The sequence below is a fragment of the Labeo rohita genome, chromosome 7 (genome assembly GCF_022985175.1).
Source record: "Labeo rohita strain BAU-BD-2019 chromosome 7, IGBB_LRoh.1.0, whole genome shotgun sequence".
NCBI classification, from domain to species: Eukaryota; Metazoa; Chordata; class Actinopteri; order Cypriniformes; family Cyprinidae; genus Labeo; species Labeo rohita.
The window spans coordinates 9,868,394-9,895,236 of record NC_066875.1 but is presented as its reverse complement, the minus strand read 5'-3'; the positions used below and the strand labels follow the sequence as shown (position 1 = coordinate 9,895,236).

The 26,843-nt window shown below is 35.6% G+C and overlaps 1 protein-coding gene across 2 annotated transcripts in view; it reads left to right on the top strand.

The window, feature by feature from the left end:
• The window catches only part of LOC127168172 (A disintegrin and metalloproteinase with thrombospondin motifs 7), a 76,871-nt gene that overhangs the window by 1,907 nt on the left and 48,121 nt on the right, over positions 1-26,843 (top strand). For both annotated transcript variants that reach the window (XM_051114768.1, XM_051114769.1), the window contains exons 3-10: positions 2,139-2,506; positions 5,593-5,770; positions 5,884-6,077; positions 10,281-10,364; positions 13,894-14,018; positions 14,099-14,248; positions 16,953-17,096; positions 22,787-22,931. In XM_051114768.1, the coding sequence (XP_050970725.1) occupies positions 2,139-2,506; positions 5,593-5,770; positions 5,884-6,077; positions 10,281-10,364; positions 13,894-14,018; positions 14,099-14,248; positions 16,953-17,096; positions 22,787-22,931 (1,388 nt within the window). The remainder of the gene's footprint in view (positions 1-2,138; positions 2,507-5,592; positions 5,771-5,883; positions 6,078-10,280; positions 10,365-13,893; positions 14,019-14,098; positions 14,249-16,952; positions 17,097-22,786; positions 22,932-26,843) is intronic.

The window sequence follows — 26,843 nt, the reverse complement described above, 5'->3', positions numbered from 1 at the left end:
GAAACATACTGAAGAGTTAATGTGATGAAATACACCTGTGGTTATTCTCTTGAGGAACTGACTAGATACATCCACTAAAAATCAATGCAGAACCAGTAATCGTAAAAATGGCCCTGAAAAGTAAAGCAGTTAAAATACCTAGAATATGTCTACAGATACGACTTATATCATACTTGTCAACGAATGCGCTGACATTCATGCACTTGTAGCGTGTTTATGTTCCCAAATACTTTGGGGACAATATTACTTCTGACACTGTCAACCTGCAATAAGTGGAACTGAAATATTGTCCCAGTGTATGACTTTATGCTCTACCAAGTATTACTCTAGCTTCGTCCTGTTCCCAGGTTTATTTTTGAACTGTTTATTTAGGCCATGATTTGTGATTGTATACATGGTACACATTGTTTCGTTTTTCTACTGGCACTCAGTAAACTATGAATTCATCTTGCTTGTTTAGGTTATGAAAATTCAAATTTGGGTCACAGTTCAGATTGCAGTATCCATTGCTGCAGTGTGAAGCTACTGGATGATAATAATAAACAACAATAAAACTTAGAACTGCCTGTAATAAATATTTTCAATGTAATTTTTAGTGCAGTTGTGAATAAATATATATAAAGTGTAATTTAAAAAGGATAATGTGAATTGTTTCTAAATATCAGTCACACCACTTTCTTTGGCTTTTGTGTGCTCTTGACTAATGTTTGCCCTGATGGCATATAGGCCTACATCCCCCACTCCATATCCCATTTCTTGGCGAACACTACTCGTAATGCTGTTTCCCTCTGCTTCCACAATCATGTAGGTCAAAGCAACAGGGCTGCCAATGAACAGACTGAAGTCACATAATAAAGACTGTTCAAATGTTTGTACTACAGAGCCTCTAGGGGAGTATTGGAATATGGAGAATGCAGACCTGAGAAGTTATTTTATTATTTACTCTACCACATAATTGCTATAAATCTCTCTGCAAGTCTGGTTTGTTGTTTGAATAGAATCACATACTTTATCTTACTGTTATGATAATTCATAGATTTGTTTCATGAATTATTCAATGTACAATTCAGTTGCTTTGCAAGTCATGGGGATTTAAATGATCTGCATATTAAAATGTATGCAAGCACAAAAATAAAGAGCAGAAAGGTTACAATGTTCAGACTGCAAAATTGCAATCACACCGTCACACAATCTCCCCAAAATCAGTGCATTTAGTCAAATCTTTGGAGATTTCCAGACCCTTGCAGAGTGGTTACCAGAGTGTTGCTTTCTGATTTGTAAGATGTTCAGAGTGGTTGTTAGCTATTATGCTAAGTTGCTAGCATGATCTGGGTGGTTACTTGATGTTTGCTTGCTAGATTAAGCCAAAAGAATCCATCCATCTGTGTGATATTCTAAGGCTGTTACACTAGCTGTAAGCCTAGATGTAAATAGGCACTAAGTTTATTCACTACTAAATATTTGAGCTTTTGCATCATTAAACTTAGCTGAAACATAACCCTATGTATAACTAAATATTTACAGAAGCCTCCAAACAGCAGTAATGGCTGGAATAATGAGTACATGTCTTGCCTGACAGACATTAATCCTTTAATTCATTTATATTTGAGAGAACATTATGTAAATAGCTGAGTTGTTCGGAGCTCTTAAGCACAATACCGATTTAAACAGTGCACTTTTCTGTGTATGTCATTTGTGCATGCAGAGAAATGCAGAAAGAGGAGGAAAAACAACTAAAAAAATGTAAGATGATGCATTAGTATTTATTTACTGGCAGTTATTAATTTACATACCATTTTTAAAGGTGATTTGTTTGCTAGTTATTTTATTTCATTGTTATTTGTTACCACTGACAATTTTGTAAGGCACAATAAGTTGAATTCTGCTTGTTGGATTAATAAAGGTCATGTTATAACTAATAATTACTTTACAGAAAGCTTACTGATCAACTTGAGGTAGCCAAAATGATAGTTAAGTAGTTACAAGCTAAATGTGTGAACTTTACATCTGGTCTCTGGAATGACAGATGCAACCCTTCCCAGGTTGTTGTTTGGCTCAGTTCAAGTGTGTGTGATTTCACCTGTTTTGTGTTGTAATGCTAAACTATTTAACTATTCCCCTTCTTGTTATTTTTGTAGATAGTTCTCCTGATGGACTTCCCAACTACGAAGTTGTTCATCCTGTCAGATTGGATTCATCAGGACATTTTTTGTCCAATCGTGTGTCTCACCGTGTGAGTCGAGTTCAAAGGAGGGAGACAGCAACAAACAAAGAGAGCCTGGCCCAGGTTTTTTACCATCTGCAGTATGGTGGTCAAGACCTGCACTTTAACCTCACCCTAAACCCTCATCTACTATCCCCTGGATTCCTCACAGAGTGGAGACACGGTGGTCTGCAAGGATCTACATTACATAGCCATGGCCACTCTCTCTGCTACTTCCTGGGAGATGTCTGGAGCAGTACATTGAAGAAGGGGCAAGCAGCTTTGAGCACTTGCAATGGCCTGGTGAGTTTATAAAAATGTTTGGATTTTATTCCTATGTAGAATTGTTAGAAACATGAAAATATATCTTGACAGTGAACAACATTCTTGTCTACTTATGCTGTAATTTACCATATATTTAGGGGTAAAAAGGAATTTGCTTTAATTCACAAAGCTTGTGGCATTTTGTATATATTTATTTATTTTTTGGTGGATTCCCAATGTCTAATCTGTAGGCTACCGTAGAGGGCCTTAGTGACCCCTTCATAACAGAACTTGGGTAACATTCCCAAAAGTCTCCCATGATGACAGCTTTGGGAATAGGTTAGGGTTAGAGGTTAGAGTAAGGGTTCAGGTTATGATTGTTTACAAGAAGCATTGTTTCAAGCCAGACAAAGGATGTTGATACAGGTGGTCCCTGTAATACAAACTGTTTTAAGCCTGGAATATACTACACGACTTTTAAAATCTGAACAGATTTTACAAACACTAATAGTCACAAAAAACTGGCCATCATATACTACCAGACTTTGTTGTTCTGAGCACAGCAAACACACGTAGAAACAGAAATGTGCACCGTGTTGCTAGGAGGAATATGACAAATGAAAACAATATGTGTTCTAAAATCGGCTCAAAATATTAAACATATCTGATATCCTCCGACTGGATGGAATCATAGTCTGAATTTTAAAATGTGTCCATCCTACACCATACGATTTTCTATGAAATTTGTCAACTCAAATCTGCAGACTGGCTCTGACTTTCAGCAACTAGCGTTAACTTTTCCAGATAAGTAAAAAAAATTGTTTGGTGTATTCCAGCCTTTAGGGTCATTGGCATAACACGTTTTTTTGTCATAGTCAATTTATTTATTAGAGAATGTATTTATTATAAAACACATAAACTTATTTCTTGTATAATAAGTATGTAATTTCTGGGTTAAATTCATGGGTGTGGGCATGGGTTTGATTTTGACATTAGTGAGGAAGTAGTAAAACCCCAACTATGGTGACAGCCGGTGCCACTCTGAATTGTACCGCACAGCATTTTCACCCCTTGTCCCACACGGCACATGTTAAGAAAATGTCCCGCATTTTCATCAGGCTGTGGTTTTTAATTGTCATATTAAAGGGGTCATCGGATGCCCATTTTCCACAAGGTGATATGATTCTTTAGGGTCTTAATGAAAAGTCTGTAATATACTTTGGTTAAAATTCCCAGTGGTAGTGTAAAACAACACCCTTTTTACCTTGTCAAAATGAGCTCTGCAAAAATCATCCCATTCTGAGGGATTGTTCCTTTAAATGCAAACGAGCTCTGCTCACCCTGACCCTCTCTTGAGAGATTGTTTACTTTAGCCGCATTTAGCATGTTTAGCCGCTAAACTTGCTAACTAGCACTTTATTAGGAAAGGTGATTGCAGAGATGTGCAGTTTATACACTTATGTTATGTTCTTGCTCTGTTCATGCAATAAATACATTCCCTGTAATAAGCAGGGTTTTCCAGCATATTTACTTTAACTTCTCAGGTGCTGCCAAGTCTTATTAGCCTTATATCAAGTCTTATTTAGGGGGGGTCAAGAGAAGAGAATTAGATCTAGGACAGATAATCCTGAGACAATCCTGGTTAAACAAAGGTTAATTAAAAAATAAAAGTAAAACCCACAAGACACTGACGGACCATATATGTTACCATGGACCACAAAAAAGTTTTAAGTAGCGTGGGTATATTTGTAACAGTAGCCAAAAATACATTGTATGGGTCAAAATGATCACATTTTCTTTTATGCCAAATATCATTAGGATATTAAATAAAGATCATGTTCCATGAAGATACTTTGCAAATTTCATCCCGTAATTAAATCAGAACTTAATTTTTGATTAGTAATATGCATTGCTAATAACTTTATTTGGACAACTTTAAGGGCGATTTTCTCAGTATTTAGATTTTTTTTACACCCTCAGATTCCAGATTTTTAAATAGTTGTATCTCAGCCAAATATTGTCCTATTCTAACAAATCATACATCAGTGTCTTTCAGATGATGTATAAATCTCAAGTTTTGTGATCCAGGGTCACATATATAAATATATATTTGAATTGTTTTATCAAAATTATTGCAAGGGAAAATTCATTAGTTGCTGGATATTGATGGGACATGCTCCTGGCATCCCTGCTAAATTTGATGGCCTTGAGGGGTGGGAGGGTGGATGTTGCATAAAGTAAAAAAAAAAAAAAGTTGCAAGGTTATGCAACTTTCCTAATGATGAAGAAAAAAAAAAACTCTTTAAAAGAATTACATTTTTTTAAAAACAAAAACAAAACTATAATCAATTTGGCATAATGCTTCTCTGCTTAAAAAAAAAACTTTTGTCTGCTAAGTCGTGTTCACCTAACATACAAACACGTGCAGAGTAAAACATTTTTTCACAAGGTCAGGAAGTCTTCTGAAAACCTCAGAAATTTGACTTTTTTTGCTTCATGTTATAAAATTGAATATAGTGTCTCACCCCCTAAAATAATATAGTATTTATGAATTAATAATTCATGATGTTTGACTTTGAAAATTTTATTTTTAATGATTTTTCCTTGGAGTAGTCGATCTCTGACCCTTTGATGGTAAATGATACACAATGTTTTTGTTAAACTTGTACCATTCTGAATAAAAATCTGTTTAATATTTAGGTGTTGCAATAATTAGTAGTAGGTGCCCTGTGGTAAAACATACTGACAGTTTCATGAGTTCACGCTTACATATAATTAGCCGGAGTATAGTAATGCATATTTGGCGTGCTGTCCGGGGAAGGGCTCCGAGCTCGGGAATGGCCCGAACCCAGAGAACCCCCCTAGGTGTAGTGAGAACTCGTGTGAGGAGTGAGGAGATGGGGTGGTGGTGGGATGCTGATAAACCATCAGATGGATAGAGGCAAGTTCAGCTGTACTTAAATTGTAGCGTTGATTAACTTGAGTGAACTCCTCTTGTGGTAATTAGGCTAGGTATCTGACGCACTCCTCCCGAACCTTGTTAATAAAACATCATGAATGTGAATCGCATGGCTATATGCTGTTTAATTTTATGTCATGTTACTTTGACCTTGTGTTCTTTCTAGACAGGGCTGTTCAAGCTTTCAGAGGAGGAATTCTTTATTAGTCCACTGGAGACGGCACGAGAAGAGTCGGCCCCACAGGCTCACGCAATCTACAAGCGACATGCTGTCCAATCAGAACACCAGTTGGTGCAGCCTCTGTTTGGTGAGCACACAGCTAACGCGACCTGTGGGGTCAGAGGTAAGAGTTTAGGGTGTAGGATTCAATGGGCTAAATAATTTATGAACAGATGTCTTTCATGATTAAAGCACATCATTCACATATGATCCAAGGTCATTTTGAATCGTCTTTAGATCCTTTAGAAGGGGAAAAGCAGGTGGAGAGGCAAAGAGAGCGCTGGGAGAGACGTCAACATCGCAGACGGATTAGACAGCGCTCCATAAGCACTGAGAAGTGGGTAGAGACTCTGGTAGTGGCTGATCCTAAAATGGTGGAGTACCATGGGAGCAAAGGAGTTGTGAGCTATGTGCTTTCTGTCATGAATATTGTGAGTAAATAAATGATCTACAAATAATTTATGGTGTTTTCTAACCCAAGCAGCTCTATTCCTCTTGAGATAACTGTCCTGTCATCATTTACTAACCCTTATGTCATTCCACACCTGTATGCATATTTTTTATTCATAGACTGAAAGTCAGTGGGGTTACCTGTTGTTTTGGACCCTGTTGAGTTTTACTGTCCGAACAAAAACAGTAAAACTAATGCAAAATCGCTTCTTTTTTGTTCCACAAATGAAAGAAAGTCATATTGGTTTGGAATGACATTAAGGTGATTCAGTTAATTTCAATTTTTGGAAGAGCTGCCCCTGTACAAAATATTTGGCCCTTTAAAACTGTGGAAGCCTGTTTTTTGCACAGAAATTTGACAAATGTACTTGCAACTTTTATCTTACAATTTGGACTATGATATGTAAACTCTGAACTTCGAGAAAATAGTCAGAATTCTGGTCTACATTGCACAATTCAGTTTTTTTGTTTCCGCCACTGAACAAATAAGATAATTGCAACCTTTTATCTTACAATTTAGAGTTTGTTTTTTTAGAATTACGAGATGTAAACTCGGAACTGCGAGGAAAAAAAGTCAGAATTCTGGTCTACATTGCACAATTCCGTTTTTTGGTTTCCTCCACTGAACAAAAAAGATAATTGCGACCTTTTATCTTACAATTTAGAGTTTGTTTTTTTAGAATTACGAGATGTAAACACAGAACTGCGAGGAAAAAAGTCAGAATTCTGAGTTTACATTTCGCAGTTCTTTTGTAATTGCAACTCTTTACTTCACAATTTAGATTTTTTCTTTTTTTTTTTAGAATTACAAGATATATACTCTGAACTGTGAGAAAACTATGGAAAGCCTGTGTACTTGTGACTTTTATCTCACAATTTGGACTTCAAAAACAGAGATGTAAATGTCAGAATTCTGGTTTACATCATGCAATTCTGTTTTTTTTTTGTTTTGTTTTTTTGTTTTTTTCACCACAGAACAAAAAAGATATATGCAACTTTTTTTTTTTTTTTTTTTTTTTTTTTTTTTTTAGAATTACCAGATGTATACTCGGAACTGTGAGAAAAAAATCAGAATTTTTGTTTGCATTGCGCAATTCTGTTTTTTTTTCCACCACGGAACAAAAAGGGTAATTGAGACTTATCTCACAATTCTGAGTTTGTAAGTCTAAATTGTAATAGAATGTGGCAGTTACCTTTTTTATTTTATATTCTGTCCCGAAACAGGCTTCCATATAAAAAGCTCAAGTTACTCGTGGAGGAATTTGTTTTTTAGTAATTATGCAAGTTCTTTAGCACAGATGAATATGATAGTTTGCATTTTTCTGTACTTGTCAGTAATTGTTTTTTTCAGTATAATCTTCTGTACTGCAACTTTAAGTATTAAATTTCTGCATATGTCTCATCCTGTGACACTTTACTTTTCAAACCAGATTTAAGAATTTAATCTGGAAAATGATTAGGTAGTTGAAAATAATCCCATGATCAAAGCATTCACTTGATGGTTTTAAGCAACAACCTGAGACATCCTAGCAACCACCTGGCATTGTGATGGCAGCTGCCACTACACACATTTTCTTACATATACTGTTTTATACAGTGAATATAGTTGTTCATACTGTTTATCCAGCTTATGCTTTTAGCAGTTTTTGTTTTTTAATTTTTTAGCTGTTTTCCCTTTTAGTCTCCACCTCATCAGGAACAACCAAAGAAAAAAGTTTTCATAAGTTTCCATAAGTTCCATAAATTTTCAAATCCGCATTTTCCTTTTCACATTCTTAACTCCGATGTGTTGTTTCAAACTGTCCTCATTTCATCCCTTCAGCTTTCACCCCGCTGACTCTCTTCTCCTCAAATAGCTACACTGTGCCTTTAGGCAGCACTGATTCTGGTAGTTGCTCCTGAGCTGGATCCAAGTCAGCTGACCGTGTTACTGACCCAGCCTGTTAGGTACATTTTCCAAAATACACTCTGCTTTGTCTGGCTTCTGTTTTTTAAGAATGGAAAAGCCTTCAGGGAAAAAAGTTTTCCATTCCAAACACTTGGTTAGTATTGAAGAACATTCTATGAAAGGGAAACATTCCATTATCCTCAGTTTCCTGCCGGGCAGCTTCTCTTGTAGGTCTGTCCTGCTACTTTAAACATGAGTTGGCAGGTCTGGCGATGTAGACTCATTGCTGCAGTATTTGACTTGTTTTTATGTATTGTTGAGCAGACTAAAGAGAGTAATAAACAAACTCAAAACCAGTTATCAAAATGAGGAGTACAGCTATAGTAAAAGAGGCTGATGGAAAAATGAAGGAGACACAAAGCCTGTTTAACTATTAAGCTACCTTGGTGTCTAATGCTGACATAGGAAGGAACATTCTGTTCCTACAAAGTGTGTTCACATTTACCATTGCTCTGCTAATTTTCTTGGGTGAAATCTAGTCAATTCACCCAATGTGAATGGATATTTCATGCGAGGGTGAAAGATTTTGCTTCGCAGATTCAAGTTCTTTGATCTATTTTTGATATTCTCATGGGAAATATTGGTAGGAAGTGGTCCAACATGTTAATTTGAAGTGATTTTTCAAAAAAATAAAAAAAAAAATGATAAAAGTAGGCAAGCACAGTGTACTCTATTAACATCATATAACCACTATATCCTCTTGTTTGCAGTTAAAGAATCATGCACCATTGGGCTCCTGAAATCCTCTCTCCAGCAAACATACTGCACCACTGCTGATATGTGTTCATAATGCATTTACCAAATATGTCATTACAATGACAACTACAGAATTACAACTAGAGGTTTACACTTTCTGAACATAATAGGCTTTGTTATGCAATTCCTAAGATATTCTGAGTGGTTGTTACTACATTACTATGCTATTGCTTGGGTGTTCTGGTGGTTGGGAAGCGATTCCTAATTGGGTGCTAGGGTACTCAGGGTGGTTACTAGATGGGTTTTTACTGATCCAAGTTAAAAGCTCCCACCCCCTATGATATTCTACTTACTAGATATGGCTTGGGTTTCTTATTATATGTAAATCCTAAAAGATTTTATGTTTTGTTTTGTTTTTTAATCTTTCAGGCAAAAATTGTTAGCCAGATTGTTTAAAAAGTAAAAGCACGCTTCTGCATAACAAGCCACAATATTAGCTTTCATTGATGTATCTAGTTGAATTAAGTATCAGTTATGCCCAGAAATTCACTAATTAATTGCAATGAATAATGATCCCAAGTTATTTATACATTTGCTTTACATCTCCAACCTTGATAAATATATTTGCCAGAATATTCCATTTAAGCTTGATCACTGCAGAGAACTGTAACAGAAGTACCTGCGTTCTAATAAATCAAGGCATTATAATAAAGTTAACCAGATTTTTGAGTGTGCCATAGACTCATCCAAGATCAGATTAATGTCAGCAGAAGTTGCTTCACCTCAAAAAGACAGAACGGCTTCAAAGGTGCCTCATTAATGCACTGGAACATTTTGTAATGAGCACCACAGAAGCATAGAAAATGCCTCATCACATTTACCTCAAGGAGAGCTTTGATATGAAAGTAGAACTTCTAGCATCTTGCCAACAGAAAATCTGTTTGTGCTAAACTCCTTAGTTCAGTATCAGTATGTCAATCATATCAAGTGTTTTTGCATTCTTTCTGACTTATTTTGGTTGCTTGTCTGCATAGCAATTCCTTGAGCCTATTTAGGTGGGCTCTTCCCTGTCTTTCATCTAAGGCCCTGTAAAGATCTGCGATTAACTCGGCTGTCATCGTTCCTAAAAATCTGTCATTGTGTGATCTGTCCTCAGGCTTGTTGAAAACAGCAGCTACAGTAAGCTATCTGAGGTTATTTCACACTAAATCCTCCCCATACCAGTCATTAAAAACGCTACAACATTATTATTATCATTTCCTCTAGTCAGTGGCCAGATCACAGGCAACGTAAGGCTCCGCACACAGCGGTCACAGATACACTATCCATTTCTAGAGCTTTCATCCAAATGCTCTCCATTCCGGGGCATCAAAACAAACTGCCATTACTGGTTATTTTAACAAAGATTTTGATGACCCAGAATGTATAAATCACTGCAGTGGAAGTGTTGTGATGTTAGATTGGCCTCAAATCGCGATGAAATTTTAGATAATATTTGAATTATTTACAATTCCACATGTGAGAATGTTGTCTTTTATAGGTGGCAGGGTTATTTCGGGACACCAGCATTGGAAATGCCATCAACATCGCTGTCGTGCGTCTCATTCTGCTGGAAAAGGACGAGGTAAGTGAGATGACAAAGCAGTCATGCAAACCCTTGCTCTAAAAATACATGGCAGACATTCTGAGTCAACATCATTGTTGCAAAACAGACCTGGTGCACTATGACCACGTACACACTGCAAGGTTTCGGTGTTGATAGCTGCATTTAAATGTGCGATGAATCACCTAATTCAGGGGTCTGCAGCTGTTTTTGATTTAGGTTGTCCCTTACTTTTTACTTTGGTGGCTTGATGTGAAGAATATTCTCTAAATGTGTCATCACATGGGGTGTTTAAGAGAGAGAGAAAAACACTTAAAACACAAATTACACAAGATGATGTTTTTTTGTAGTGTATTCAGTGTATCTGATTTAGATCATACACACTACATTTGTGTTACATCACATCCTGTTGCATCCGTTAGTTTTCTTATTAGGGGCCAAGCACCAAAGGTGCATAGGCACCTCTTGTAATCATTTAGTCGTTAGCATTCCTATTATTAGTCTTCTTCCGCTTTGGGAGTCCATGGCAGCCTATAGAACTGCTTGTGGGAACGGTATGAAATTTAGCATTAACCATAGCAAGTTTTGGAGTCTCTAACTTAAACTCTCTAGCGCCACCAACAGTTCAAAGTTGGACTCATGTTTATGCTAGTAACCGTAATACTTTTTTTCCCCTCTGATTCCTTGGCTCATGTTGAGTCAAGCTGACAAATTTCTACGGGTTAAGATTTTTCACAATTTTCAATTATACAAAAAATAAATTTTTCAAACTCATCCTAGATGCTCTGTCAGATTTTACCAAAATTGGCTCAGATCGTCTTCAAACCATGCTGGCAAAAAAGTTGTGGAATTCAAATTGATTAGTCAAACCGTTCTTGAATAATGCATAAATTAATTTAATAAGTGGAATGCCAAAACAGACACGAGGCTATATCTCCACAGTGCTTTAGTGTATTCAAATCAAGTGGCAGCTTCCCGGTCTCTCTCTTGAAACTAACATGGAAGTGGTTTAAACTGCAATTCATCGATTGTTGGCTAAGGACAGGCTCCAAAAGGGAGTCAATCCCATAGACACACAAAGTTAAAATGCCCAAATTTACAGCAGAAAAAAATATGTTTATAGCCTGGTACAAAAAGTGGTATTGGTCTATATAGTTAATTTTTAGCTATTTTTAAACTCATCCATTTAAATTATATTAAATCGGCGGCAGGTTCTAGATACATACACTACCGTTCAAAAGTTTGGGGTCAGTAAGACTTGTAATAGTCTTTAAAGAAGTCTCTTATGCTCATCAAGGCTGCATTTATTTGATTAAAAATATAGAAAAAAAACAGTAATATTGCAAATACAATATAAAATAATGTTTTTTATTTTAACATACTTTAAAATAGAATTTATTCCTGTGATGAAAAGCTGAATTTTTATCAGCTGTTACTCCAGTCTTAAGTGTCACATGATCCTTCAGAAACCATTCTAATATGCGGGTTTATTATTTTAATTATTAACTTAATACATCCTTGGTGAATAAAAGTATTAATTTCTTAAAAAAAACAAACAAAAAAAAAAAACAATAAAAATGTACTGACCCCAAACTTTTGAACGGTAGTGTATATTGCAGGTGAAAAAAGTTCAGGCAGAGCAAGACAAGACGAGCGTTTGAGATTAAAAAGTATTTAAATTGTATTTTTTTAAATAAAAATAACCAATCGTTTTGCTAGATAAGACACTTCTTCCTTGGTTGGGATCGTTTGAAACCGTTTGAAAACTGCATTTTGGAAGTTCAAAATCGGGGCACCATAGAAGTCAATTATATGGAGAAACATCCTGAAATGTTTTCCTCAAAAAACATAATTTCTTTACAACTGAAGAAAGAAAGACATGAACATCTTGGATGACAAGGGGATGAGTGCAATATCTGTAAATTTTTGTTCTGGAAGTGCTCTCTTAAAACTTTGCAGGATGTTTTCATTCACATAGAGCTGTGTTACACACTGCATAAAAAAAATATTTTTTAAACATCCAAATCACAATAGGGACACTTTAAAAAGCCTTTAATACTCATTGCTGTGCAGAGTTGCTCCTGAAATTTGTTTATTGGCATAGCGATAACCATAGAAATTGTTTGGATTCATGGCTGCAAACAAGACCCTGGTGAAAAAACCAGCATATGCTGGTAGGTAGGTTTTGATGCTGGTTTAAGTTGGTCCGTAGCTGGTTTATGCAGGTCCTTTGCTGGTTTATGCTGGTCCTTAGCTGGTCATGTTGCTGTCCAAGGACCAGCATAAACCAGCAAAGGACCAGCTTAAACCAGCATCAAAACCTACCTACCAGTATGTGCTGTTTTTTTCACAGGGGGAAACATGAATAAATACAGTATATGTCATTGGGTTTTAGTTTCTTAGGCCTCGAGTAATATTAGCAACTCTGTAAAGAAATACAGACTTGGAAAAAGTGATTTGCTTCCTCCACATCTGGAGAACAGAGACTCTGACATCTTTGATGTGCTTTTAAATACGTAATTAAAACTAGTTGTTCAGTGGATTTTGTTTCAGACTTTATATAAATACGGTTGCCTTTGCTGTAAATATCCAAACTCTGTGTGTGCAAAGAAGGATTAAACACTCAGAAGAAAAGTGACAACAGTTGTAGCTGTTCGGTGTGAATCTGTGGGACTCAAATTGTTACAAGAATGTTATCAAGAAATGTTGTTTGGGGTATTAACTTAAACCCCTTTAACCCTTTCAGGTACAGAGGCAGGTTTTATTTCACATATTCACTTATTTTACCATGAACTGCTAACAAACCTGCAAATTAATCTAGACGTGTTTAAATCCCAAAATCTTTGAGTTTTTTTCTCCTAGTGATTTATGCATTAAAGCAGGGATTCTTATTTATGGCCCCCAAGGTCCACTTTCCTGCAGAGTTTAGCTCTAACCTTGATCAAACTCACCTGCCTGTAGCTTTCTATTAATCCCAAAGACCTAGATTAGCTTGCTCAGGTGTGTTTGATTATGGCTGGAACTGCCGGAAACTCTGCTGGAAAGTGGTCCTTGAGGGCCAGAGTTGAGAACCTCTGCAGATTAGTTCTTCCCAAAATAAAAATTACTTGAAAATTACTTAAAGTTCCTCATGTAGTTCTAAACCCATCGGATTGGGCTTGTGTTCATATATGGACACTGATGTGCATATGCATGGAACACATCAAATATGGTAAACAAAAGGTCAGCTGTGCTTGCTTGATGTGCAAACGAATAGTTTCTGTTCACCGTGTTTAATGTGCTGTTTGCATGTCTGTTGATCAATGTTTATATATCAGTCTGTTAATCATATATATATATAGTGATCGTGTCTCAGAAAAGCTATGGTTTCAGTAAAGACTGAGTCATTGAACTATGTTGGTAATAAGAAAACTTGAAATAATAATTTGTTATCAATGCTTTGAGAAAAGTACCCAAGGTTAGCTGAGGCTGTAAAACCTACAAATACATACATATTTTCCATATTACAATTTTCCCATTTTATGTATTTAATTGTTTCATCTATTATCAGGAGGATTTGAAAATCACCCATCATGCTGACAACAGCCTGAACAGCTTCTGTAAGTGGCAGAAAGGCATCAATATGAAGGATGATGATCATCCTGTGCACCATGATGTGGCAGTCCTGATTACTAGGTACACATGGCTTAATGGAAACCAATTTACATTGCTTTACACATATATAATACACGTGTTAACTCTTTTCTATGACACAGAAAAGACATTTGTGCTGCCATCAATAAACCTTGTGAGACACTGGGACTGTCTCATGTGGCTGGAATGTGCCAACCTCACCGCAGCTGCAGCATCAATGAAGACACAGGCCTGCCCCTGGCATTTACAATCGCACATGAGCTCGGCCACAAGTAAGTCTTATAACACAGATTATATATACTGTAGAGCCAGTCTTGTTTTTAAATGTTTGAGATTGTTATATTTATAAGTTAGCTATAACTTTTTAAACATTATGGATGGACTCTCCATGTAAATATTTTTATTTTTCCATTAATTCATTGATGCATATTTAATTAATGATCCTTTTTTTCAATGCAAATGTATTTATTTATAGATTTTGTTTTACAAAAACATAAATTTTTCTACAAAACTCATTCAAGCATTGTACCTTTAGATCAGAAGGTTTGTAAGAACATAAGAAGCAAAAATTCACTCAAGGTTCCAAACATTTGGCTGTTCTGTACACATTTCTAGACCACTCTTTCCTTCCTAAAATGTATTCAAGAAGAGAATCCCCTGTGACATACATTCCATGATTTACTCTTGATTTGGTAGAGCTATTACACAACAGTTTGTTAATATATATTAATAGCTAATGCAGATAATAATGTCTAGAGAGCTAAGGTGGCTAATATATTGCTTATATATAACACTGTTTAAATGTTTGAGGTTGGTAAGATTTTAGTATCTTTCAGTATGCCCACCAAGGTTACGTTTATTTAATCGAGAAAACAATAAAAAAAAATTAAAGTAACTGTTTCCTATTTGTGACCCTGGACCACAAAACCAGTAATTTTTATTTAAACATCATTTATACTGAATAAATAAGCTTTTCATTGATGTATGGTTTTTTTAGGATAGGACAATATTTGGTCGAGATACAACTGTTTGAAAATCTGGAATCTGAGGGTGCAAAAAAATTTAAATATTGACAAAATCACCTTTAAAGTTGTCCAAATGAAGTTCTTAGCAATGTGCATTACTAATCAATCAATAAGTTTTGATATATTTACAGTAGGAAATTTACAAAATATCTTCATGGAACATGATCTTTACTTAATATCCTATTTTTTTTGTGGCATAATTTTTGGTAATTTGGACCCATACAGTGTATTGTTGGCTATTGCTACAATTATACCCGTGCTACTTAATGCAAAGAATGCTTTCAGACATTATTAAAATATGATGATTTGGTGTTCAAGTAACATTTCTAATTATTATCATTATTGAAAATGCTTGTGTTGAAAACCATGCTACATTTTTTAAATACTAACAAAAAAGGAAAAAAGCATTTGCACATATTTGTAACAAAGTAAAAGTCTTTCCTGTCACTTTTGATCAATTGAATGCATCTTTCGAAATAAAAATATTAATTTCTTTTAAAAATCCTTTTGAATGGTAATAATGTAATGCTTAGAAATCTAAGTGTACTTAGCTTTAGAAACAAAACACAGCAAAACTGACACCTTTGTGTTTTTCCTTTATCAAGCTTTGAAAGAAATACAGATTCCTTCCTCAGCTAAAACTAGACAGTGTTGCATATGCAAATTGCTCATTCTGTGTTGCTCTCAAAGCCAAGGTGTCTTTGATGAAACATGCATTAGTTCTGTGGAGTTAACAGTCCAGTAACACTCTCTTTACTGGAGGCAGCATAAGGCCATCGCACACTGAATATTCTCTATCATGATTCTTCAGTAGAAAGCTAAACCGGCTTCTTTTTTGACACGAGATTTGTGGAGAAGGGGACTCTTTCTGGTACCAATTATGACTAGAAAGTTTTTAGCCAGCACCTCTGCAGCTATATTTCATTCAGATCTGTGTGATTCATTGTGTATAGTTCCCTTCAAGATAATATGAAACAGTTTTTAAGAAGTCAGTGTTTGTTCCAGACCGTTATGTAAATGAAGGTGGTCTGAATGTGATTTGTGAAGCCTAATGGATGCTTAGTGGTGCAGAAACAGGGATTTTTTTTTTCTTCACAGAAGCGTACTCTTAAATGAAGGTCTGTTTGTTAGAAGCCGTATTAGAGTCTTACAAAGACTTAGAGTTTGTTTGATCTCGTGCCATTTGGTCTGCCGCACATGCCTTTTATAAATGTTTGCAGTCACACCACATAGAAATATAAACAGTGATATCATGATAAACAGTCAAGCACAGCGGGACTCAAAAAAGGCAGCTTGACAGCTCAGAGAGGGTGTCTAGTGAACTGTTTCTAGACTGCTATAGCTAAGACAGCAGTCTTTGTAATATATTTGAAAATCTGAATATTCCCCAATGTATATTTTAGCAAATATTCCAAAACAAGCTCTATCAACATCTGTGACATGCTGTCTAAACAGAAAGTTAGTTTGACTTGCCCAGCCCTTCCATTTGTAAAAATATGTGCATGTCCCCCCTGTCCCCAATGGAAATTACGCCCCTGCTTTTAATACAAAGTACATTCATACTTTCCAGTGTTAACTATAAAAGTTTTGTTTTTCCCAAATGACAACAAACTGTGTGTTGTACCCTGTAAATTGTTTGAAAAAATAAATTAATACGTACATGCATGCATATATACGTAACTATATATATACAGGGACAAAGACATGCTGATGAAAATGTAATATTAAGTTACTACATTAAGTTAAGGTATTAAGCTAAATGTAAATAAATTCTAGATTTACTTTCTTGCTCAACCACTACTACTCCCTAATTTTTTTTTTTTTTTGGCAGCTTCTGAGCCAATGTGAAATATGCTTTCAGCAATATTTCACATTGGCTCAAATGCTGGTAATTCAGTCCAGCGGTATCTTCTTACCCCCTCTTCCTGTCTGATTTGCTCTTATGCCACAGCTTTGGGATTCAGCATGATGGGACCGGCAATGACTGTGAGCCCATTGGGAAAAGACCTTTCGTCATGTCTCCACAGCTCCTGTATGGAACCTCTCCACCCAACTGGTCACGCTGCAGCCGTGAATACATCACCCGCTTCCTAGAGTGAATAAAAAACAATTCTTTTTTTTTTAACTTGTCACTTATTTTTGCACCAAACATTCTGCAAAGTTTAGTTCCAATCAGCTCCAACAAACTTACTTGGAAGTTTATAGTCAAGGTCTGAACACCTTGATTAGCTGGTCCAGTTGTCTTTAATGATGATTGGAACTACACACTGCAGGACCATGACCTTCTAGGACCCTTGGTTTAGAGAAAATGCTAAAATTTATCTATCTATATTTTTCTAGTTATGCTTGAGTAGAACTAGAAGTTACTCTTAGTGAGTGCAGTCTCTCTATACTTGGGGCAGTTCTAGGGTGAGTGAATATGCGGGGCTTAGCCCAGAGATAATGTATAATGTATGTATCAGAATGCACGGATACACTTCAAATGAAATAGGTTATGCTGAAATGTTACACTGGCTAAGTGGCTTATTTTTAGAATTTGCACTTACAAATTACATAATTAATTCTAAAATTATTGTTTTAACCCTTAAATGCATGACTGCTTTGCCAATCATTATTACATATTCAAGTCTTTAGCGACCTGGACCTATATATTCAGCACGGATGGATCTCTAACTCTATCTTTATATTTTTAGAACAATTACAGAAGAATGAAATAAAGCATATTCCGTTACCTTTTGTAACTTAGAAGGGTTCAATTTGAGCAGATGATTTTACCATCGCCGTCATCCTCAGAGCGCACTTCCACAGTACATTCAGCATCTGGCTCATATTTGCAGTTTCAACCATATTCGCAAAACTATTGTTTTCAATGACTTCAAAATTATTATTTTTATCATTGGCAGCTTATTCATCACATCCACAATCAAATGACAGTGACATTTATATTTTATTGCATACAGTAATTGCGCTGCAGTAAAGCCAGTTCAATTTTTGCTGATGATATTCTTTTGTTTTATGCCTGCGATAATTAGGAGTGAAACATCTCGTCATTATTGTCTATCAAACAGTTCCATCTTGAGGAATAAAGGTGAATTGCATGTATTGAGTCATTGGATATTTACATATTTTTGCACATGAAAAATATACTTACACTATTACACACCTCTAGCGACCCTATACACGTTTTACAAAAAATTTGTCAGAAAACAGACATTCTTTTATACATTTTATTATTTTGTTCCTGTTTTAATGAATTGATTGAGGAATACTAAGAAAGTTGATGTCAAACTTAAAAAAAAAAAATGAAGAAGAGAGACGGTAGTAAATGACTTCCCAGGTCGCTAAAGACCCGAGGTATGCATTTAAGGGTTAAACATAAAATTTAGAACACAGAAATATGAAATGATAGAAAAAATAGAATGATACTTTTAAAAATGAGACTAAAATTACCAGTAGGAGACAGTGAGCCAATGTTTTAATGACTGAGTCGTTGAGTCATTTATTCAGTCGATTCAATCAAAACTGCTGATTCATTCAGGAACAAAGTAAGAAACTGTTGGGTCAGTGAATCATTGATTCAAGGTGTTCAAAAAGGCAGATTCATTCAATAATGAAACTGCTGTGTGCAGAAATACACAACATGGCTTTGTTTAAAACCGTTTTCGCAAAATAGAGCAAAAAGGCAATATTTTCTTTACGATTTAATCACTTAACTTCTTCTTATTGAATTTTGTTGCCCTGACAACAAATGCTGACAGATCGATGCTTGAGATCGGTATTATGAAATTTTAGGCTACAGTAAGTTAAAGATACTTGAAGCAGCTGTGTTTTGCTGTTTAAGTGCTGGTTTAATAATGTTTGAAACAATTTTAATGCACATGAAAACTCAGTCTTGATGCGCACAAGACATGGTAATAAAACATTCGGGGCTTTACTGGAAACATTTGAGGCTTCAACCCCTTTAGCTCACCCCTGCACCGCCCCTGCTCTATACATATATTTTAAATCATTACATAATATAGTAATGTACAATTTGTCTGATGGCACAAATTGGTGTAATCTTTGTACTCTGTGATTTTTACGCTTAAGCAAAGTTAATGGAGTTCATTGGAAAGCTTCTTGGCAACAACTGCCACTGGGCCCTTTATCAGCCTTTTACCCTCAACAAGCTGGCTCTGTCCTTCTTGACCTTTGCATGTGTGTGTTGCCAAAGGCAATGTGAATAGCTGAGATTTCCCAAGAAGGAACAAGGCTGTGTTGATTCTTCTGTCATAGTTACACTAGTTTTGTTGCCCACCATATGGAGCACATTAGACAAGGCTTGCCTGCTGCTGCAGCTTGGCCTGAAATGAGGGAAGGGGGTGTTTAACACAACTGGCAATACCCAAAGACAGGATGGGGCTATGGTATGATATCTAGGCCAAGGGGATCCATCAGGAACTGGGTAATTAGTTTATCTTAATGCCTTTGAGGTTTCGATTGTTTGGGCCTACCGTTACACCATTAGTCTGTCTGTGTTTTAGACTCTTGGGCAGATGAGAGCCATTTCTTTGTGTATGTCTCTGATATCATATGTTAGGTTTTGTGTTTTAAAATTCATGCATAAAACATTAAATTGCACTTGTGCTATTCACTTGCAGGGTTGTGCAACGTTACATCAATTATGAATGCCTTTTAAATTCATTAAATGCATAAATGCAAACTAAATTTAAGATAGTAGAATTTAAATAAATGCAAAACTGTTATTTTATAAACATTTTATTTCCCAGAATGCCATTAAATTCATTAAAGGAGAAGTTCACTTCCAGAACAAAAATTTACAGATAATTTACTCACCCCCTTGTCATCCAAGATGTTTGAGTCTTCGATTAAAAAATTATGTTTCTTGAAGAATAAAATCAGGAATTATCTCCTTATAATGGACTTCAATGGTGCCCCCAAGTTTGAACTTCCAAAATGTAGTTTAAATGCAGCTTCAAATGGCTCTGAACAATCCCAGACGAGGAAGAAGGGTCTTATCTAGTGAAACGATCGGTCATTTTCTAAACAAATTGACAATTTGTATTCTTTTTAACCTCAAACACTCGTCTTGTCTAAATCTGCAGGAACTCTGTTTTTTTTTCCAGTTCAATACGGTCAATACAGTTAGGGTATGTCGAAAAACTCTGATCTCACTACTTCAAAATCATCCTGCATCACTGCAGAAGTACCGACAAAGTGTTTACAAAGTGCACATGCAAAGAAGATCAAACACCCTATACAAACAAAGGTAAAACAGTGATGTAGGGCGATTTTGACGTTGAAGAAGAAGACAAGACAGGAGTTTTTCGACACACCCTAACTGTATTGACCCGGATTACACAGACTACGCATGCGCATCGCAGAGATGAGACAAGACGAGCATTTGAGGTTAAAAAGTATATAAATTGTCAATTTGTTACAAAAATGACAGATCGGTTTGCTAGATAGGACCCTTCTTCCACCATTCTCCATCAAGAAACATAATTTCTTATCAACTGAAGAAAGAAAGACATGAACATCTTGGATGACAAGGGAGTGAGTACATTACCTGTAAATTTTTGTTCAGGAAATGAATTTTTCCTTTAATTCCCCTTCTTGTCATGCCAATTCAAATTCTACATCTGTCAGACACTCCTGCTTAGCCTAGTTGTTTTTTAAATATGGAATGTGTTACAGAGAACTTGAGGGAAGGACCATGTGGTTTGGGAGGCAGATGGCAATTGTCCAGAAAGGACCTCTCCTTGTTGTCTGAAAAGTTTAGTCTTAATCAACCAGATCAAAACATCTGTGGGCTTTTAAAGGGATATTAGCAGCAGCGTGTATCCAATTTCCCTCAGTGTCATTTCTAGCCACTGAGTGTTTTTCAGTTGAATTATTTGAGCTACATTGCAAAAAATAAATTAAAGGCTGAAACGCTGTCTGCTTTACTTAGAATTTTAAGGCCATACTGTACCGCAATTGCATGGTTATATTTTGGGTAAAAGGTTTCCTTGTATAGTTGAGTTGTTTTTTTTTTTTTTTACTTCAGAGAATGTCCTAGCAAAAATTAAACTAAAGACATATTTAGTATCACTAATTTCCCTAAATGCTGAGATTTTTTTGTGAGCATTTTCAACAATCTGCACTGCAGGTTTCGAGGACACTCAGTTCTTAGGTGGAGTTTTTTCACTGTTATATTTGCGACCTCTGCATATTAATGTGGAAAAAGTTTCACTTTTCCAGGAGTGCCAGTTGTTGAACAGGCTGCAGTAAAATGAAGCAATATCAAAATATCACAGGCCAGCTGAGATTTCGATATGGAGATAAAGTTTGATTTGATATTACAGCAGATAGTGAGTATAGATGAGCACTGACTGTAGTCTGCTTTTGGGATCTGAGAAAGCTCTTGGACCCAGAAACAGTGATGCATAATGTCAGACTTAACAAGCAGATTATTCCAGCCCAGTTAGTTGAAGCAGTGATTCTACCAGAATCGAATCAAGTTTAGTCTTTAAACCTGAAAGTGACATTGGACAAACTTGTATATATCAAATACTATTTGATACAAAGAAGAACTTAGAACTGCAAATAATGTTTGAAACTCCATGTTTCCACCCACACTGTGAAATTACTTTTTATGTAAGTATTTATGTACTGTTTTAAGTGCAAACCAAAGGCACCATGAAATTAGAATAACAAAGAAACAGTGTCATCAAAAGAAAACTGCTTGCTGAGTGCTTTTCAGGAAGTTCCTGTAGGGTATCCTGTATCGCTTCTTTATTGTGGGCTCTTATTACTGGGTAAATCCTAACAGTAATGTGTTTTTGAGGTAGCCTAAATTTGCCTTTAGCATAGATATCAGATACACTGCCTGGGCAAAAAGTTGCCATTTGGATTTAAATCAAATACTGAGGAGTCTAGGATCGGTTCATTGTCGCAATTATTAATATCTTTCTTTTAACCCTAACTGATGCAGTGCAAAGCTTTTTATTTCTTAAACAAGCATGTTGGAAAACATACCCATGGATGACAATGGCAAGATTCACTAGGCTCAATTTGTGAAATACTGGTTCAGTAAGCATGAGGAATCATTTTCACACATGAATTGGCCACCACAGACTCTTGAGCTTAACCCTATTGAAAGTCTTTGGGATGTGCTGGAGACAAGAGTAGTGCAACTCTTCCTTTGTCAGTACAATATCTTTTAATACAGCTTTTGGTGGAAATAATTGTTGTGATGTTGCATAATATTCTCGAAGCAATGCCACAGCGAAAGCACAGTGTTATCAAAGCAAAAGGTTGTCAAATGAAATTTTAGAGTGGGCTACTTGTTTTTGGACAGGCAGTGTAAAATTGACTCCAGTAACCAGCAAAAAAAGTGCAAAGTGGGTTTAGGACATGGTTTTTTGGTCATTAAATAATGGTCCAAACCTTAGAAAATCAAATTGCATGATTCATTTAAATGCTCTCCTCCCATAAATGTGTCTGAATGGGAAACTCCTTCAAATGCATATCCAGTAAGGTCATCCACTAAACTAACTGTCCACGCCTTTTCATTGCTAATTTTTATTTGCATGTCTTTAGTAAATTCTGACAGTAGCTTTTAATGCTGTATGGTGTGTTTTTAGTAAATCTGGCCCTTGATATATTAAGATCTAAGAAGCTGTTCAGTTAAGATAATGTCATATTGTATAAGTACTAATTTGAGAATGAACTGCACCAAAACCAGAAACCTTTGCCTGAGTATATTCTAAATGTTGTGTGTTTTTGTCATATTCCTCACAGTCGAGGCTGGGGGTGGTGTCTGGATGATCCTCCTGTCAGAAACGATCTGGAGATGCACTCTGCTCCCCCTGGCGTCCTGTATAGCGCTGCTCATCAGTGCAAGCTCCAGTACGGATCCAGCTCACTGCTCTGTGACGACGTAGATGTAAGATTGTCCCTCAAACCCACGAATACCTCAGATTCCCCCTGCAGACAGCTGTCTGATGCCAAACTTCGAAGAAAAATGGGTCAGAAATGTACACAAGTGCAGACATAGGTCTTAAATTATGTTTATGAAATACAGATGGAGCAAGACATTCTGAACCACACATCTGGTGGGAACCGTAAAAAATGTAGGCTATAATGTAACCTAATAAAAATATATAAGTGCTTCTGACAAGTGAAGCCAGAGTTCAGATAATGTAGTTTCTTTGCATGACATTCTTTATCACAAAAAGAGAAAAATAGTTGCTTTTTTTCATGCAATTACAAAGAATGGGAACTGGAGCATTTCAAGCTCCAAAGGAACACAGAGGCAGCATATCATAGAAGTACACTTAACCCTCTACAGTATGCAATATGATATCAATGAGGAAAAAATGATTTGTGATGTTTTTCCTGCTTAAAATTGGACACTATAACAATATCAATAAACATTTTTATTATTTTTTTATTTATTTATTTTTTAAAAGTAAAAAAATTAAAAATGATCATAACCTTATGCTAATATATGACTTATCCTTACAAGCATGCACATACACACAAGCACATGCATGTAAAATCTCCTTCCTCACTAATGACTCCTCACTGCTTGTGAAAGCTGAGGAAGCACTTCCTCTCAACAGAATATGTGCAGATATTGTATATGAATTACAATTATTATAAATGCATTACAATATCATGCAAAAATGCAAATACATTTAGAAAATTCTAACTTTTTTCCTTACAAATATCATATACATGTATGCTATGCTATATGCCTGGTATGGCCATATGTGATTCCATTACGGTACAATGTTGCCTCGAGGCAACATGCAGTTTTTTGTAATTTCCTATGATATATTTGATGATATATTATGAAAAGTTTTTGAAAATACTTCTTTACTAACCAGTGAAGGTGATTCCGATTTTTGTTGGCAATTATATGAATGAAAATTGATGAAAAATGCACCTTTCTCTGGACAAAATATGGTGTCATGTGACATGTGCACATGTACTGAAAGGGGGAACAAAATAGACCCCTATGGGTCATGTGACCACTGTTTTGCAATTTCATTTGTTAGTATTTGACTTCTTCTTTACTAAGATAGCATTGATCCATTAAATGGTTGGCTCATTTTATTTAAAAAAAACAAAAATAGGCTGTGTTGCCTGGAGGCAACACCGTACCATAGAGGGTTAAGGAAAAAAACAAAAAAAAAAACAAAAACAAACTCCAATTCTTACAGCTCAAATTTATTGGATTTTGCTTCAAACCTTTTGAGGTTTACTTTAAACCTTAAAAATATATATTTATTAAATTAGTAAATGCTGAAATTAATGTCAACTAAGATTATTAAATGCTGTAGAAGTACTTTAACTAATGTTAACTAATGAACCTTGTTGTAAAGTGTTACCGTTATTCTTAGTTACCAAATTAAGTAGTGTTAAAGTTATTTATATGGTTTCCTGACAGGATTTAATTAGTTTTATATTAACTGTAGCTACCAGCTAGATAGCAAACTGTTAGCAAGCAATAGCAGATATTAGCATGGTACATTTTAATGTTAAATGCTAACTTATGCTTCTTGTGTAAAACAATGAAAAACAATGTGCATTCCAATTTGCATACTTATGCGCAATTGTGCCAATTTTTGGTATAATTAGTATGATTAGTGTGTTCGTGCTGAAAATTCCAAAAGGAAAAAGCATTTTCTTGTGTAGATCACAAATAATTTTGATTGATTAAGTCTATGTTTTCCCATTTTTTTCAGTGTACATCAGCCCGCCATGCTGGTCTTTTCAACAAAGTGATCCATTGAGATGCTGTTCAGAATTTTATCTCATTAGGAAACTATTCCATTAGGCGACTCTTCCAGGCCCATGGGCTGCTTTAAATTTCTCACTGTTAAAATGTGGAGTACAACAAAAACCTCTATTAGTTCAAGTGTCATAGACCACACACACACTTTTCCATCACAGAGGAAGTCTCAGTTTCTTCTTACATCAGTACCATCTGATTTCCAGCTGTTAGTTTAGTTGGAAAAACACATCATTAGTATACCAGGCCTTATGTGTTCCAACTAGAAAAACTATTTTGTAAACAGCTTAACATAACGAGCTCTTTACCTTGAAACCACCATTTTTTTCACCTAAGCTAGTTGAACAATGAGAGGAAAAGCCAACAATTCTCATTTACATTTGGCATCCTGCAGAATTAAAATAGGGAAAAGGGCATCAGATTGCAGAATAGTTGTTTGTGATGTCAAATCACATCAGTGATGCGCTCTGTGCTTTCTGCAGCAGCTGTTGGTAGATACTGGGCATCTTTCAATTATTGACCAAATGTCACAGACACAGCAAAGGATTTGGCACTCTGTCGTTCGGACACAGATAAAGCCAGACTTCAGTTTCCTTATCAGGGCTGTTACAGTTCAAGAAATGACACCAGAGGAAATTGCAGAGGTTTAGAAATACAATGTATGTTTGTGTTTGGTGCACAACATACAAGGTTTGCCATTTCCCAAAAGTTTAGGAGAACATTAAACAATTTGCAATACACAACTCCATGCGTTTCAGGATTCCAGAGTACACCTCAGATAAAACGCATCTGTTTAATAATTTCTTAGTGTGACATTTAAAATGTCAGTGACGTGAAACTCATTTGTTATGTCTTGTTCTATTCATATATTTAAAAAGAAAAAAAAAAAATTACAATGACATGTTCTGTAATGACCACTAAAAGTTGAATACTTTTATAAATAAATAAAATAATATTTTGTCTATATAAATGACTAATATTTAAATATTACTTATACGTTTGTCTGTGGAATACAAATATTTCCTCAAAAGCCAAATGACCTCACCCCTTGAAAAAAATTCCCCCTCTTTCTAAATCACAAAAACATCATAACCCTCAGTTTTAATAGGTCAGAAATGTGTGTGTTAATAAATTTCATGCATGAAGACAATTAAGCATGCAGATAAATAGAAAACAGACCACATACACAACCTGTTCTATCATTTTTGTTTATCAATGAAATTGGTTACCGATTTTGTTCTTAAATGAAATTCCTAAATGCAATTTCAGGAAATTGAATTCTAATCTTTCTATTAACTGCTTGAGTTGGAGCAGCACTCACTTTGCTCCAGCATCAGCTGTTTAGGCATCCTGCTGCCTCCCCAGTGCCAACACATAATTTAAGTATCAATCCAAACTTATCTTCCAAGCATTAGTATTCCCTGGGGGTATCCAAACTTAAGTTGAAACTGCTTCCTCAAGCCCCTCCAGTGCAGACTGCAAGCCAAATAAGTTTAACATCAACAGCTTCAAAAGCCTTCTCTATGTGGGCAAACATAATATTTATATGGTACATAGTGTCACAAAATGTTTGGATGTTTTACACCGTTTATGCATGGCTGCGAGCAGGTGTACTTTTTTTTCCCCAACTAACATTTTGAAAATATGAACACTTGATTCTGAAAATGCTATTTAATGGTTACACACCACTTAACATTAAAACAATTTAACACAACATGAATACAGAGATAAGTATGAAAGCTTGTTTCCACCACAGCATAAAAAAATTTAACTGCAACCTTTTTATCTTACAGTTTGGACTTATTTCTCGTAATTCTGAGTTTGTATTTTACAATTCAGACTTTTTATCTTGCAATTCTGAGAAAAAAAAATTTAATTGTGACATGTAACTGAATTCTTAGTTTCAATCAGAATTCTTAGTTTTTATTTAAAAATTCTGAAATAATTCACTCAGAATTGTGAGTTCATGTGTGACCCTGGACCACAAAACCAGTCTTGTTGTCCTATCCTAACAGTCCATCAGGGGAAACCATACATCAATGGAAAGCCTATTTATTC